At 34.4% G+C, this 14,690-nt stretch overlaps 2 protein-coding genes across 4 annotated transcripts; one reads left to right on the top strand and one right to left on the bottom strand.

Annotated features, from left to right (window-relative positions):
* The first annotated feature begins 3,357 nt into the window (after nucleotides 1-3,357).
* LOC114418435 (post-GPI attachment to proteins factor 3-like) lies at nucleotides 3,358-7,054 on the top strand. Of its 2 annotated transcripts, none has more exons than XM_028383769.1 (6): nucleotides 3,358-3,506; nucleotides 3,946-4,040; nucleotides 4,633-4,897; nucleotides 5,003-5,199; nucleotides 5,763-5,950; nucleotides 6,401-7,054. In XM_028383769.1, the coding sequence occupies exons 2-6, from the start codon at nucleotides 3,946-3,948 to the stop codon at nucleotides 6,685-6,687; spliced, it is 1,032 nt and encodes a 343-aa protein (XP_028239570.1). In that variant the 5' UTR covers nucleotides 3,358-3,506; the 3' UTR covers nucleotides 6,688-7,054. The 2 variants fall into 2 exon arrangements, with proteins under 2 accessions (XP_028239570.1, XP_028239571.1); XM_028383770.1 differs by lacking the exon at nucleotides 3,358-3,506 and adding an exon at nucleotides 3,827-3,845.
* A 1,221-nt stretch (nucleotides 7,055-8,275) lies between these two features.
* Nucleotides 8,276-14,446, bottom strand: LOC114418434. Of its 2 annotated transcripts, none has more exons than XM_028383768.1 (7): nucleotides 13,125-14,446; nucleotides 12,421-12,692; nucleotides 12,013-12,080; nucleotides 10,215-11,859; nucleotides 9,970-10,100; nucleotides 9,614-9,794; nucleotides 8,276-9,223 (listed from the first exon to the last, which is right to left on the bottom strand). In XM_028383768.1, exons 2-7 carry the CDS (start codon nucleotides 12,569-12,571, stop codon nucleotides 8,583-8,585), a joined length of 2,817 nt encoding a protein of 938 aa, XP_028239569.1. In that variant the 5' UTR covers nucleotides 12,572-12,692; nucleotides 13,125-14,446; the 3' UTR covers nucleotides 8,276-8,582. The 2 variants fall into 2 exon arrangements, with proteins under 2 accessions (XP_028239569.1, XP_028239568.1); XM_028383767.1 differs by having other exon boundaries at nucleotides 9,970-10,109; nucleotides 13,125-14,444.
* Nucleotides 14,447-14,690: the final 244 nt, after the last annotated feature.

Below are 14,690 nucleotides of genomic sequence, written 5' to 3'. Positions count from 1 at the left end.
ATTAACCTTTCTTTTTTTATCATCAATCATTGAGATTAATTTTAGAGTTTTATAATGGGTTAAATACGTTTTGATCTCTTCATTTTTATTAATATTGATCTATATATTTTCTTTATTAACATTTTTAATTCATATGTTAAGTGATATTATTAACTGATGATGTGACAATTATATTATTAATCATGTGACTTGTCACAAAAATTACCAATTTAATGTGGCAATCATATAAAAAAATAATATATTATGTTTTTTAATTTCTTACATTTTCATAAAATTTACTTTTAGTCTTTTAATAAAAAAATTTACCTATCCTGTTTGATTATTATTCAACATTGTTTATAGTCTCTCCCATCAAATATTATTATTAAGTAATAGTGTGACAATCATATGATTTATCATATGAATTACTAGTCTTATGTGAGAGTCACATGATAAAATATTATTGTTTAAAAATATTTTCTACTGATTATATGTGCTATAATTTTTCTAGTGATATAAAACCACAAAAAAAAGGTTTGAAAATTTGAAAGAAATAAGAAAAAAAGATGTGGTAAGCAAGATCAACAACCCCAAACAATACACAATCAACAATCAACTATAAGAAAAAATATAAACCACTTAACTCATGAACCAAAATATCAAACACTAAAATAAGAGAACCTCAACACTAGAGAACTCATCATCGTTGTTTCTCTCTTTTATCACCATCACCACCCAATGTTCACCCTTTGTACACAATGTTGCTTATGGAGCAAATTAATAGAAGGATTTTGTGAAGTGAGATTGAAATTGGAGGATTTAGCATTTGTTTGGAAAGTAGGAGTGGGGATTATAAGGGTTCAAAGATTGGGGTTTGGAAATGGTTCTTAGGTTGTGTTTCTTTCTTGTTTTTTTTTTCACATTCTTTTTATTTTCCAATCTCTCTTCCATGTAACTTCTTGGATTTTCCAAAAAAATATGAATTACTAGTTTAACGTAGAGACTATAAACATTAATGAATAAAATATACGGATTAATATTGATCAAAATTTTATTTAAGAACTAAAAATGAAATCCATTAAAAGTTAAAGGAATAAAGACATATTTAATACTTATTTAAATATGCAATACTCTAGAAATAAAGCAACAACTCAAACAAAATCATTGAAGAAATGTTTGAATAAAAAATCATTACTTGTGTACTATATGAATAAAAGAGTTGTATACATCGTTAAACACCAACATACATCCTTGCCCAAGCTCAAGTATGCCTTAGAGTGTGGCTTGTTTTGTATCTTGTTTTTTTCTTCCATATATGCATTGGATTGTATTTCAAAACTCAGTATAAAGGTCATTAGTTTAGGTTGGCTTACTAGATAGTTTGCTAGTTAGTATGGTAGTGATATTAATGATTCAATTTATGACATCATCGTCATCGTCACACACAAGACATGCATAGTGTCAAGCTTTTGATTCATTTATAAGTCTTGCATTAATTTTGTATCGACTAAACTTTTTTGAGAAACATAAATGACCTAATGATATGATAAATTGAGGATGTGATTATGATATTTCTTTTAATATTGATAAAATCATAAAAGTCGCACCACCACACAATAATTTTAGATTTATTAAATGAGTAAAGTTATTTTGTCATCTATTCCTCATACTTTTGTACTAAAGTCGTAAGATCCTCAAAATAAATTACAGGTAAAGACTTGTCATAAGATCCTATTATTGGTGCTAACAAATTTTCATCTACTTTAGACACTACCATCAAGAAATCTCCTCTTTCAGTCTTAATTATTATCACATCCATACCCAATTCCAACCCCTTTTTTCTTTCCCTCCTTATGAGAAAACAAAAACATTAATCCTAGTTTTCAATCCCAAACCTAGAAAACCCTTGTAGCAAAATGAGCCATGTTCTAATTTCAACAACCAGCATGAGGAAAAGGATACAAGGGAGATTCAAACATGAATATGATAAAAGGGTTACAAAGCACAACAATGATGGTTCATCGGTGTCAAGGTCAACGAGGCATCATGAATAATGGAGAAAAATAGTCATTAACACTCGTTATAAACAAAGATAGAAAGAATATAAAGTAAGGGAAAATGCACCACAACACTGTCATCGAACTCTGAGAGTTTGACACAAACAAGAATGATGATGAAGTGAGATAGAGTGAAGCATCGTCTCAATGGAAGAACAGTGGTGACAAAATTCTAAAAGTGAAATATCGTTATGATGAAGTGAAGGTGCGAGAGGGACTCCGAGAGAGAGTGGTAATTTTATTATCCCTCTAAAGTTAACATCAATTTTGCGTAAAATGTTGTTGTTATTCTTCTTGCAACATCAATTTATTAACTAATTGATATTGAAAACCTACTTTAACATCTGTTATTTAATAACCAATGTAAAAAAAGTTCGGCTTAATTTAAAAAATGTCACTACATTTTTTAACATTATTTATGCAAAAACCGACATGGGACCAACAATGTTAAAATGCATTTTTGTATTAGTGTTTATTACTTAACAACATAAATGGCATAATGTTAATTTTTAATTATATATGTAATGTTTATATGAAATAATAATTTGCCTTAGCATATTATATCATTCCAATGACTAATTATAATATTGTCATACTTTTAAATCAATACATGAAATATAACGATTTAATAGATAATACATTCATAAGTCACAAATTGATGAAGTCCAACATAAAAAAAAACTGGCTCAATATAATAAAGAAAAAACATAGATCCCATCAAATGTTACAAAATAAAAAAATTGGATTCCATCTTAAAAAAAAGGGTAGACTATGTTTTCGGTTCCCAAACTTTTTTATATTTATGGTTTTGGTTCTTAAACTTTATAAATATTGGTCAATGTTTCCAAACTTTTTTCACTATAATTGAAATTCAAAGCACAAAAATGATTAGCCCAAATCAACCCTATACACAATTTTCATTGTTTGATTTTTTCCACGTAAATAACAAATACAATTTCATTGTATAATGTATACCAAAGTCTCATATTTTTGTTGTTTAATTTTTTTCACCCCTTTAGTAAATAATGAAAACATAATTCCATTGTATAATTGTATAACAGAAATACAGAAATGTGTTTTTTATATTTGTTTATTGGCTAGTTTTGGACATAGTCGTCGTACTCCTTGTGCTTGAGGCAAAGCGCGCAGCGGCAGCGAGCGGCGGAGGAGCTTTGGCGTTTGGCAGGTAATATGAGGTGCTGGGGTTCAGGGGTATTTTTGGCTGTTTGAGGTTTTTTGGGGGTGCACTAAGCAAACTATAGGGTACTTTAAGTAATTTCCCTCACGGAGACAAGGACCCAACACTACTGACCCAAGGTCTCTCTTCGGCCTTCTCTCACGACCCAGTGAAACACTCGATTTTCTTCCTCCTCTCTTCAGTGTCCACACATTTGCCATCGGTCTCTCTTCACCACGCCACCGCGCCGCCGTGCCACCTCGCCACTGCGCCGCCACCCTTAGTCGGCCATTGTAAGCATCTCCCTCTCCCTTCTTCTTCTGCATGCTCGAAAAGCTAGGGAGGGAGAAAGGGGTTAGAATTAGAAGCTCATCTGTGTTTTTTCCAATTTTAATTCATTATATTTAACACACCACTCTCTTCGCCGAAAACTATTCAAAGTTTTATTCTTTTTTGCCCTGTTTCACCTCCCACTAGAGCTCAATCTGCTACCATGTATTATTCTGTTATTAAATGTATCTGCAAATTTTGCGTAGATGCGATTTTGTCTGCTTGAGCTATTTCCACTCTTTATTTTTTGAACTTCCGATCTATCACAACGTTGAAGGTTCCATTTCCACGAGATTTGAGATGTGGGTCTTGATTTGAAGATCTTATTCTCTCTCTATATCTTAGATTTTGTGTAAATATTTGTTCTCTCTTTTCTTTTTAATTTAAATGTGATGTAACCAGATGTTAGATGGTTGGGTGTGTGCTTTCCTTTTGGTGCTTTCTTGGTCTGTGGAGGTAATTGACGCAAGTGCTGGTGATGCTGATCCGCGCTATAGGTACTTGCTACTTAGCTCCAATCTTTACTGTGAAGTAACTTGGGATGTTAGGAGTTGTTTGGATTGAGAAATTGTTTTCTGTTTTTAATTACAAAAATGCCACTTTTTCATTGTTTCCGGTTTTCCTAGTTTGTACTGAAAATAGTGAAAACAAAATCTTATACAACCCTGTGAAAATTGGAAACAAAATGAAAACAATGTGACATTTTTGTAATTGAAAGAAAAAAACAGAAAATAAAAACAAAAGGCATTTTCTCACACCAAACATCCCCATACAAAGTAGTTTCCGATATAACATCATCAACAATAACAACCAAGCCCCATCACTAGGTAGGATTTGCCTCTTGGATTAATTGAGATCACTGGTTTCTATCAAGAACTAAACTTTAGATACTATACTACCACTAAAAGTGATGCCTTTCCTACTGGCCCATCATCTATTACCTCTGGTTCCTTTTTTCAGTTTTGCTAATTTTAGTACATAGGAAATCTTCATTGCATCCAAATTTGAGTTACTATTTGCTCTATGATTTAAGTTATGTTTTTTGATTTCTCCAATCTATTTTTATTTCTTGTTTGATTTGGAAATCAGGGGTTGTATAACACAATGTCAAGAAACTGGATGCATTGGGCAAAGATGCTTTCCAAACTGTAAATTTTCTTCTGATGGAGAATTTATTGATCGCCCATGGTACATGCAACAAGAACCACTCTATTTACAATGGAAAAAATGGGATTGTCAAGGTGACTGCCGGTACTACTGCATGCTTGACAGAGAGAAAGAAAGGGAGTCACATAACCTTGGACCTGTCAAATATCATGGCAAATGGCCATTCAGGCGTATATATGGGATGCAGGTATGATAGCAAAGAAGCCATATCCTAATGTTTTTCATTTTGAGTTGGCATCCAATGATCTCAAATCCCTTTGTTTAATGAACTGCCATGTATCCTTTTAATCAGGAGCCTGCTTCTGTGGCTTTCTCAGCTCTCAATCTCGCAATGCATTTTCATGGTTGGGTTTCCTTTTTCATTCTTATACACTATAAATTGCCTCTAAAAGATGGAAAGAAGGCATATTATGAGTATGCTGGTTTGTGGCATATGTATGGACTTTTATCACTTAACTCCTGGTTCTGGAGTGCTGTTTTCCACAGTCGGTAAGTTACTTATGTGGATATTTTCAGTATTTTGCACTGATTCTAAAGAATGATTGATTGTTATGCTGTCTATTGGTATTTCTTAGTGCAGTGATACTACTTAGTTCTTATATTGAAGTTTTAATCACCTGGCAAACTATGTGACACAAATTGAATAACAATATATGCATACAACATGCTAATGCATAAACTATTTCTTATGTTAATTTTTAGTATATGATTATTCCTAATACTTCCCCCTTCTAAGACACATTAACCTCTGTGAAGACTTTTTTTCCTTTAAAATGGAAGCCTTTATAAACTTCATTTTGTGTAGTCCATAATATAATTGGTTTTAATTAAAGCTAATTCTGATATTGTTCTGAATTATGTTGATGCTCCAATTGTTTTCAAGAAATTACCTCACTCTTGTTTTAAAATCCCACTCAAACTGTTAGAAAGAAACGAAACATGTCTCAATTACTTGTCAAATATTGCAATTTATGAATCTTAAAATTTTCTTTTTCTCTCAAGTTCTTTGTCCTTTTCTTCTAAAGCTTAATTTTCATTGTTTTGTGCTGCAGAGATGTTGATCTAACAGAGAAACTAGACTACTCATCTGCAGTCGTTCTCCTTGGGTACTCCCTCATTTTAGCCATCTTACGGACATTCAGTATTAGGGATGAGGCTACCAGAGTTATGGTTGCTGCTCCATTGATTGCTTTTGTGACCACCCACGTAATGTACATCAACTTCTATTTACTAGATTATGGTAAGTCCTGTCATGTAATCTTTATATTATTATTGCCAAGACTGAGAGTTGATTGTAGGAACAATGTGTTATTTATTTCTCTCCTTGATGAAAAACTTACCTTGCGCTGTCTGTTAATTATGTATGTTATTCATCTATGCGGTTTCTTCTTCAATCACAAGATTATTGACAAGATTCTTAACTTATCATTTTTCTTCCAAGTCACTCTTTCGGCTTAAGCAGTGGCAGTGACTCTTAGGAAAGATTGGATTTGGAATGGCTACCATCTTTATCAAAATTGAAGTTATGGTTTTACTGCAAGTATTCTAATGCGAGAGATTTTATGTACACTTGAGAGAAACATAAGTTTTAACTTGTAATTTTCTTCATTATGTTCGTCATTTCTCTTATTCATTCCTTTTTCTCCTCTCGTGGTTGCGGATTTTGATAACACTCAATCTAACTGTGTAGGATGGAATATGATAGTTTGCGTAGTGATGGCTGTGGCACAACTTTCCATGTGGGCAGTTTGGGCTGGTGTTAGTAACCATCCTTCGCGTTGGAAGCTCTGGCTCGTTGTTATTGCTGGTGGCCTTGCGATGCTCCTAGAAATCTATGATTTCCCTCCACATCAAGGACTTTTTGATGCACATGCTCTTTGGCATGCCACCACTATTCCTCTGACTTACATTTGGTGGAGTTTCATTAGAGACGATGCAGAGTTTCGAACCTCTAATCTTCTTAAGAAGGCCAAGTAGCTTCCTTTTAAGCTCACTCAACGCTTTAATGATCATGCTTATACCCACAGCTAAGCCTGAATATATTATCATCGATGGTGCACTTTTGAGTGTTCATTTCACTTTCTATCATTGGTATAAATTTAGTTGGAGTTTTGCCTTTACATTTGGGTGAAAGATGAAGTTGACATTCTTGACGCTCTCTTCAAGGCCGAAAGATCATATTGGGGTTTTCCCATTTCTCTTTAGCTTACTTAAAATGTGTACAAAATCTTACTTCAATTGGTGGAGTGATTCAATCTTGAAGGATTCTTGGGTCGCGTATGCATTTGGACTATGAACAGAATGGAATGGAACAATTATATTCAGTTCTCTTTGATTCCAAGCATTTTAGTAGCATCAAAATCTGCCCTTTATTTAAATCCCATATTCTAATATGTTTTTTCTCAGAAAAAATAAATTCATCGACCCTGTGTTTGGATAAAGCATTTGAAGATGGGAATGTAATTTTTTAAGGCATTTCAATTACCGTTGGGTAAAATTCATCGACTCTATGAAATTGATTTTCGACAACCTCGTGTAACCAGAAATTCATCGGGATGTTGCATTTTTTTGGTGAGACAAGTCTACGAATTAGAAGATAAACAAAATTACATAATACTGTTCACCACGAGACTCCAACGACCATGACATGCACATGGTGACGATTGCCATTGCAGGTACTTCCTGCTAGCATCTATCTTGGGGTATTCCATCTACTACAACTCAGACATTGGAGGCGTGGTGGTGTTGTGCGAGGTTATCATCCACCGTGTTCTCTTGGAGGAGTCTCACCGGAAGCAAGAAGCTACAATGGTTGGAATTTTGGATCCACAACCATAGATTGTGGAAATAGCAACTTCAAAAGGAGAGGTTTACGGATGAAAGTGTACATAGGAAAAATAGGTTAATTTTGAATAAAAGGAATGATTTTAAGTATTGGGACTAAAATTTAAATTTTATAATTATTAGGACTAAATGGGTTGCTAGGCCAAAAAAATTATAATGTATTATTGAATAGTGAAAAGTAAACCAAACACATATATACATACTTATGAATCATATATTTATTTCATGAACATTATATTTTAAAGATTTACAATTTTTAAACATTATTTTGTCGAGATCCTGGTTGGAAGAATTTGGACATGGTAGTTTCTTTATTCAATGTAGTTATATTATGTTTTTAGCAAAATATTTATTTTAAAGAATGTATAACAATTTTATAAAATGATACGAAAAATTAAATGTATCAAGCAATGAAAATTTGTTCACATGTTCTTTAGCTTCAAACAAAGCACTTTGCAGTTTCCTAATGGCACTACGGTCATGGTTTCATGTCTCTTCTTTCTTCCCTTGGAAACTTGAATATGCTGAGTTCACACTTCATTATTTTCTATTACATACAATATATAGATTAACAAAAAAAAAAGAAGCTAATATGCAAAGTAAGGATGATAATGATATGATTGATATCAAACACACCTGCTAATATATATATGATCAGCATATCAAACTCTAAAAAATCTACAACTAAATAACGTTGGCCCTTAGTGGGTGAAGTGAAGCACACACAGAATAAAACTGTTAAACTTTTGTCATTGTAAACAAGACAAGCATCATTTGTACTTTAGCAAGAAGCAGTTGCAACTGGCTTCTTATTTACTTATTGTGACTTGTGGTCCCTTATTTGAGTATCCTCACTCACCATGAAAGTATTTAACACTGGAGAAGTCAGGCATGATCAAAGAGAAATGTTATGCTACCAAATATGCTTTAAAAAAAAGCCTACAAGTCCCCAGTATTCTTTACTTCCCTTCCACCTCTCAAAGCAATCTAAGAGGTGATAATGAACAAAAAGTAGTGTTTTTGTTTTTTTACATAGTTTTGCTGTTTTCATTGTCCTTATATTCAAATTGAAGCTGAGAACATTCACTTTCTGGACTTTTGCTTACACAGCTAAGTATTGTATCTTCCATCAGTTCTGCAAGGATGGCTTCTCCCATTTCAAAACCAATTGTTTCAGCATCAAGATTATGGTCCAACCATGCCCCATTTTTATCCATGTCTTTTTTAATAATTTTGTCCAAGGTACGCGGTGGGGGCAAGGGAAGGAAATGCCAGCACACTCCTTCGCAGACTTTGAGAATCATCTTCTTCATATTTGGAATAGGCCTAATGCCAGGACTTACAAATGACACACAAGGTGAGACCCCGAAGTAATTCCGACAAACCTCCATGAGAACGTCATTGATGCAGTCATTGATGAGCTTCTGATCATTGCAAAACTGGTTTGGTAAGAACTCTACCAGATCAAACAAGGAAGGATCTAGTATCTTGTCTGAGGAAAGACATTTCGTCAGCAATTGATCTACAGTCAATCCAGAGGCTTGCAGGACTGCTTTGATGCAATCATATATCCATTCATTTTCTTTAAGACAATATTTGTCTCTATTGATTTGATTCAAAAGAGAACAATTTTGTTCTTCAAATTGCAGCAGCCGTGCTGGTACTTCAACTGAAAAACATGAATGAACGCGATATCAAATTAAAATTAATATGGCAAACAAAAAGGTATTTTACATTTTTACATTTTAGGCTGATTGGCCCCTTAATATAATTCATAACATTGTATTATCTCCAAGGACAACAAAGGACAATAAAATGCAACTGAACAAATAAGTTGAAACTATTAATTTCTAGAGGAATTTCAGGATAAGTATGATTTAGAGCTCCCCAGTAACCAGCAAGCAGCACTCCATATTTTTATGTCTGTGTTTAATGAACAGTTAGAGGCAGTAGAACCATTGGAAACAAGTTTTTAAAGATCTAGCTCTTTAGAAAGAGAGTTTAACTGTTTAGGAACACTGTTAGATAGCCTTCATGACTTTAGTGCAGGAATTCTTACCCGGTTGAAATCTGGAGTAGCCAGGGTTGATATCATCCTCTAAGAATGGGGTATCAAGAACAGATACAGGACTTGGCCGACCAGATACCTCTGTAACACTTAGCTCTTCAATTTTCTTAGTGGGGGAAGAGTGCGAGGGGGATGACAGTGGAGATGTTGGTTTGTTTACTTCTGTTACATCCTACAGAGAGAATAAATGATAGTTTAGAATTAAATAAGGGGTCACTTCACCAAAGAAGCCATAGAACTACACTGCTAAACAAATCATAACTAGTCCTTAACATATGTCTGGTATAATAATCAAATTTATCCAAAATCATTGATTTACATGAAATTATAATGCACAGAAATACTACCTGCTTTGAACATTGAGAACATCTTGCACAATCAGAAGTTTCTGAGATACCATAGTTTTGGTCCTCCTTTCCTGCACTGAGGTCAACTGGTTCTGAGGAAGATTCCAAAACATTCACCTCTTTTGCAGATTCTATATCACCTGCACAGAAATCAAGAAAGGATAAGCAACAGAATATGTAAATAAACATACACCAAAGTCTATCATAGAATCCATTACTTAAATCATATATTTTAGACATGATACCTTCAGTAATTATCTCATCTCTAACACGACTAAAATTTTCTACTCTATGAACATGACTAAGGTTGTCTGCGAAATTTGAGTCTGACTTAATTTCCTGCACTGTATCTTTAGAGCTTTCATGACAAATGCTTGACTGCTTCTCTGAATTGTCCATTTCCTGATCCAAATGACCAACCGAATTTCCTTGTTTGGAAGGCACTTTATCTGAAGTAGAAAACCTTGTCGTTGCAGTCACAAAATGATGCTCCCAATCCCTTCCAGGACTGCCAAGGGGAGAAAAGTTGTACTCAGGAAGAGATAGTATTTTTCCAAGGGTTCTGGAAATCTTCCTACTTGACAAGTCTATTTTCTCGTCTCCATTACCTACAATCTCACACAGATGTTTGTTGGCCTCAATATATAAGTTGGAAACCCTTTGTTTTGAATAAGTACCATTTTCATGTTCCACAATCAATTCAGAATCTTTAGCTGTACCAGTCTTGTCTCCTTGCATAGCACCAGTGGTAGGTCTTGCAATTTTTTCAATGAAGAAGTGGTCTTTATTAGGAGATCTCATTCCAACATTGTCTTTACCAATGGCTTTGCTGGTAGGCCACTTATTTTGACATTCAGCAGCAGGGTGTCTTTTTGAGATCCCTTCAGGGTTTCGATGTCTCTCCTTTCCCATAGCATGCTTTAATTTCTTTTTTATCTCTGTAAGAGAAAAATGTGAACTACCTCTCCCTGGAGAACCATTGTATTTGACAGAATCATGAGTATCTTGGGATGAGGCAAGGTTGTTTCCAGTTTCAAAATTTTGAAAGCCTATCTGCCCAGGCTTCATAATAACAATTCTACTTGACAAATTAGTATTCTCATTTTCATTTGTTGAAGTTTTTGATTGAGACTTTGTCTTTTTTCTGAAAAAGTTATGCTTTTTGTGGTTTACTATCTCCCTATTCTGTTCCATGTTGCCATGATCTTGTTCTGAGAAGTTGGAATCAGTGACACAACCATATTCTTTTTCATTTGTTTCCTGAGAATTCCTAAACTCTTGAACACATTTCAACAAAAGTGAATTCGGGTTTTGTATAAGTGAAAGAAACAATTCCTTATCCGAACTTATAAGCTGGAGAACTTCCATAAGTTGATGGGAGCAAAGGAATTTTCTCGCTTCAGCTGGATCTTTGCCGTTTAATATCATCTGATTCACAAATTCACAAATTGCATCTGTTGCTTTTTCAGAGATAGCTTGCTTCTGGTTTGATTGTGCATCAAGTTCTACTTCTCCATCATTGCCATGCATCATGGAACAAGCATCTTTTAGATGACAAAAGTCTTCAATCATCTTATCCAGATCAAGATTATCTTTCGATTGCTTCCTTGAGTGCTGATTATGTGTGAATTCAGATTTCAAGGTAGTATCCAAATTTGAATCATCGGTGTCCTCCGTATCACGGTTTTTCTTGTAAGATTTCTTTTTCCTTTTGGAATCTAACTTCAAAAGGACTTCACGCCTTAATCTGGATTCCTTTGATTCTATTTGAGCACCATCTGTATCCTTCATTGCATTCTGGTCAATGAACATCTCTTCTTCTATGAGTTTCTTCACACTAGGCTTATTAGCAGCAGTTGCAACTGTTGGTCTTCTATTCTCTCTGTTGTCCTGAAACATTCATGATACAGTAATATCAATAAATGCACAGGCATCCTCTTAGCAGATAACCGAATTTTACTAATGACCTAGAATTTTGTAAACGTTTAAGTTTCACATTCAAGACTGGCAATGTGGCATAAGCATATGGATGCATGGACTTACAGAACTGCTTTGACAAACTTCACCCAAATTGCCCAACATCTCAAACTTATTCTTAGAATGCACAACACCTGTGAGAAAAGAAAATGAGATTCAATAATTTTTATTAATTTTTCCATGAAACCAGTGCAGTTGTACCACAACACAAGTTATTCTACAATCATTATATATACATTAGACAGGAGAAACATTTTTTTTTATGATTATGAAATATTTAAAATCCAAACCACTTCAGAAAATTGCTTGACATGCAAACATTAGCCCCTGCACAATGACTCAGTATATACTGATTTTGTTATTTATTTAGCATATAGAAAGTCTTTGGTGTTTGGTGGATATACCTTATAGATTTATACACATGAGCATGATTGTCAATTCTGTACCAATCTGGATATTAAGTAGAGTTCTTACCAACAGCATGCTTGCTGCTTCGCCTCTTATCTGCAATCATCTTCCTAGTGGAGTGACCGTGGCGAAAATCAAACATACTAATAAAACCCCAAATGCAGCCTGATTTATCTTTCTCATACCGCACCGGACGTCTTTGGGACTTCTTTGTCATGATGATTGGGCACAATTGACCTCCTTGTTTCCTCTTTTCTTTTCCCTTAAAGGGTACTAAGATAGTCTTGCCTTACTATGCCACAATCATTCAAATGATTTCATAGGTAAGATTGCCAAACCTGACAGATGAACAAAGTAAATAGATGCAGTTAAAAGTCAACAAAACACCTAAAATATATCATTACTTACTCACTCTAATGCCCCCAAAACCACTTAGTTCATGCATACAACACACTAACAATGGGATAAATGATGCATTAGATATATGCACATCAAAGTTACTAGTCTCTTTATGCCAACACATTTTGTTAAATCAACTCATGTAGAGAACCTAGTTACATACTTTGAGGAATTAAACTTAACCACAAAGTGATCATCAAAATTATCAATTCCACGGGGGCATAAAAGACAAAACTGAACATTCATAGGAAAATAATTACGAAATATAAGAGTCGAACAATTTGATAGGTTATGCAACTAAATTATCAATCTATGTCATGTAGCAATAACTGAATAATCACATGAAAAATGAGATTGGTTCAAACAAGTACCTCATATTCTGAGCCTTTTTGACTCAATATGGCGAAGGACCAAAAGACAAAGATGCAACCTGATGAGTCCACTCAGGAAGCATTTAGGAATTCCTGTTTCAGTCCTCCAAGGTTCCCAATTGAGTGAAGCTCACGAAGTTTTAACCTCCTTTGGAGAGGAAGGTATCAATGCTTTTTCCCACTGGCCTTAACTGTCTGTCTGTGTTCTGAAGTTCCAGAGAGAAAGATTAAAATCCCAGTTATCGCTCTTCCTCACAAAGAAAAGGACAATTGAGACAACTCTATAAGGCCTCAGCTTTTACAATTGACAACAACGAGTCAAAGAATAACAGCTCATTGATTCTCCCTTCTTCCAATTAAAAAAACATACTCAATGATCAAACGTGATGAAAAAGTTTGATAATTAATCACACCACACCACACCAAAACCTTCAGGCACATACAAAAAAAGCTTATCCTTAGCACTCTCAAAATCACCAATTCAAGCAACAAGATTCATTACTTCTACGCAACTGAATCCATGCCTGCAATAAAATAGCCATTTATCCCCTCCAACAATTCAGCTACTGAAAATAACAGTATGTGGTGCATCCAAGTTCCATTAAATCCTTACCCACCTGTAACATAAAACATCTACACATAATTCTCTCCACAAAGTCACACCATCAGAACCAAAAAAAAGAATCAAAACTTATGACTCTCTCAATCTCAATTTCACCACCAAGTCATTATTCCCTCAAAAGAACCAGATTACAAAATTGTCCATCAAACACCACACACACTCTTTCAGAGGAATGCCACTACTTAGCAGCAAATTTTCCCACAAAAAAGTCACAACTTTTGCTCAAGGGCATCTCTTTTTTGATGTCAAAGAGAAGAAAATGCTAATCTAACACCGACCCAAGATTTGTTGAGGCATAATTCTGATATGGGGAGGTATTGAATACATGGAAAAAGTGGAAGAAAGAAAGAAAGCAAGGAGGAGAGAGAATTGGTGGTGAAGGTTAGGATTGTGGGAAGAAAAGTGAAAGTTGATTGAGAGGGTAACACTTTTACAATGTTGTTGGGCGACACGAAGAATAGTCATAGTACATGACAGATGAGGATAGCTAGATAGAGGGGTCCACACAAGTTTTTGTTGTTAAGGAAGAAAATTTTTTTATGTTTGTGTTGTGTGTCTATTTTTTCTTCTGTAGTTCTAGTGCTTCAAAGTTGAAACACCATCATCGAAGTCACCACCAGAATGCAAATGCAAATGGAAGAGAGAGAGAGAGAATCACACAAAGAGAAAGTAAGAGGATTAACGTGTACGCCACTTTGAACAGGAACGTGAGCTTTTTAGGCGTCACGAAATTGTGCTATGCAAGTGACAAGGGAAGTGATTAATAACGGATGCATGTAATCATATCATATCATGTGTTGATATAACTTTATTTGTATATTTGCATATAGTATGAAAATAAAATAAGAATGAAACGGCCAAACATGTACATTTCTCTAATGGTATGTTTCAACGAGAGAAAAGAACATATGGAAAATAATATGCATTTTTTTTATTTAGTTGGA

Source organism: Glycine soja, chromosome 7 (assembly GCF_004193775.1).
Source record: "Glycine soja cultivar W05 chromosome 7, ASM419377v2, whole genome shotgun sequence".
In the NCBI taxonomy this organism is placed as follows: Eukaryota; Viridiplantae; Streptophyta; class Magnoliopsida; order Fabales; family Fabaceae; genus Glycine; species Glycine soja.
This window is presented reverse-complemented; position numbering and strand designations above follow the sequence as displayed.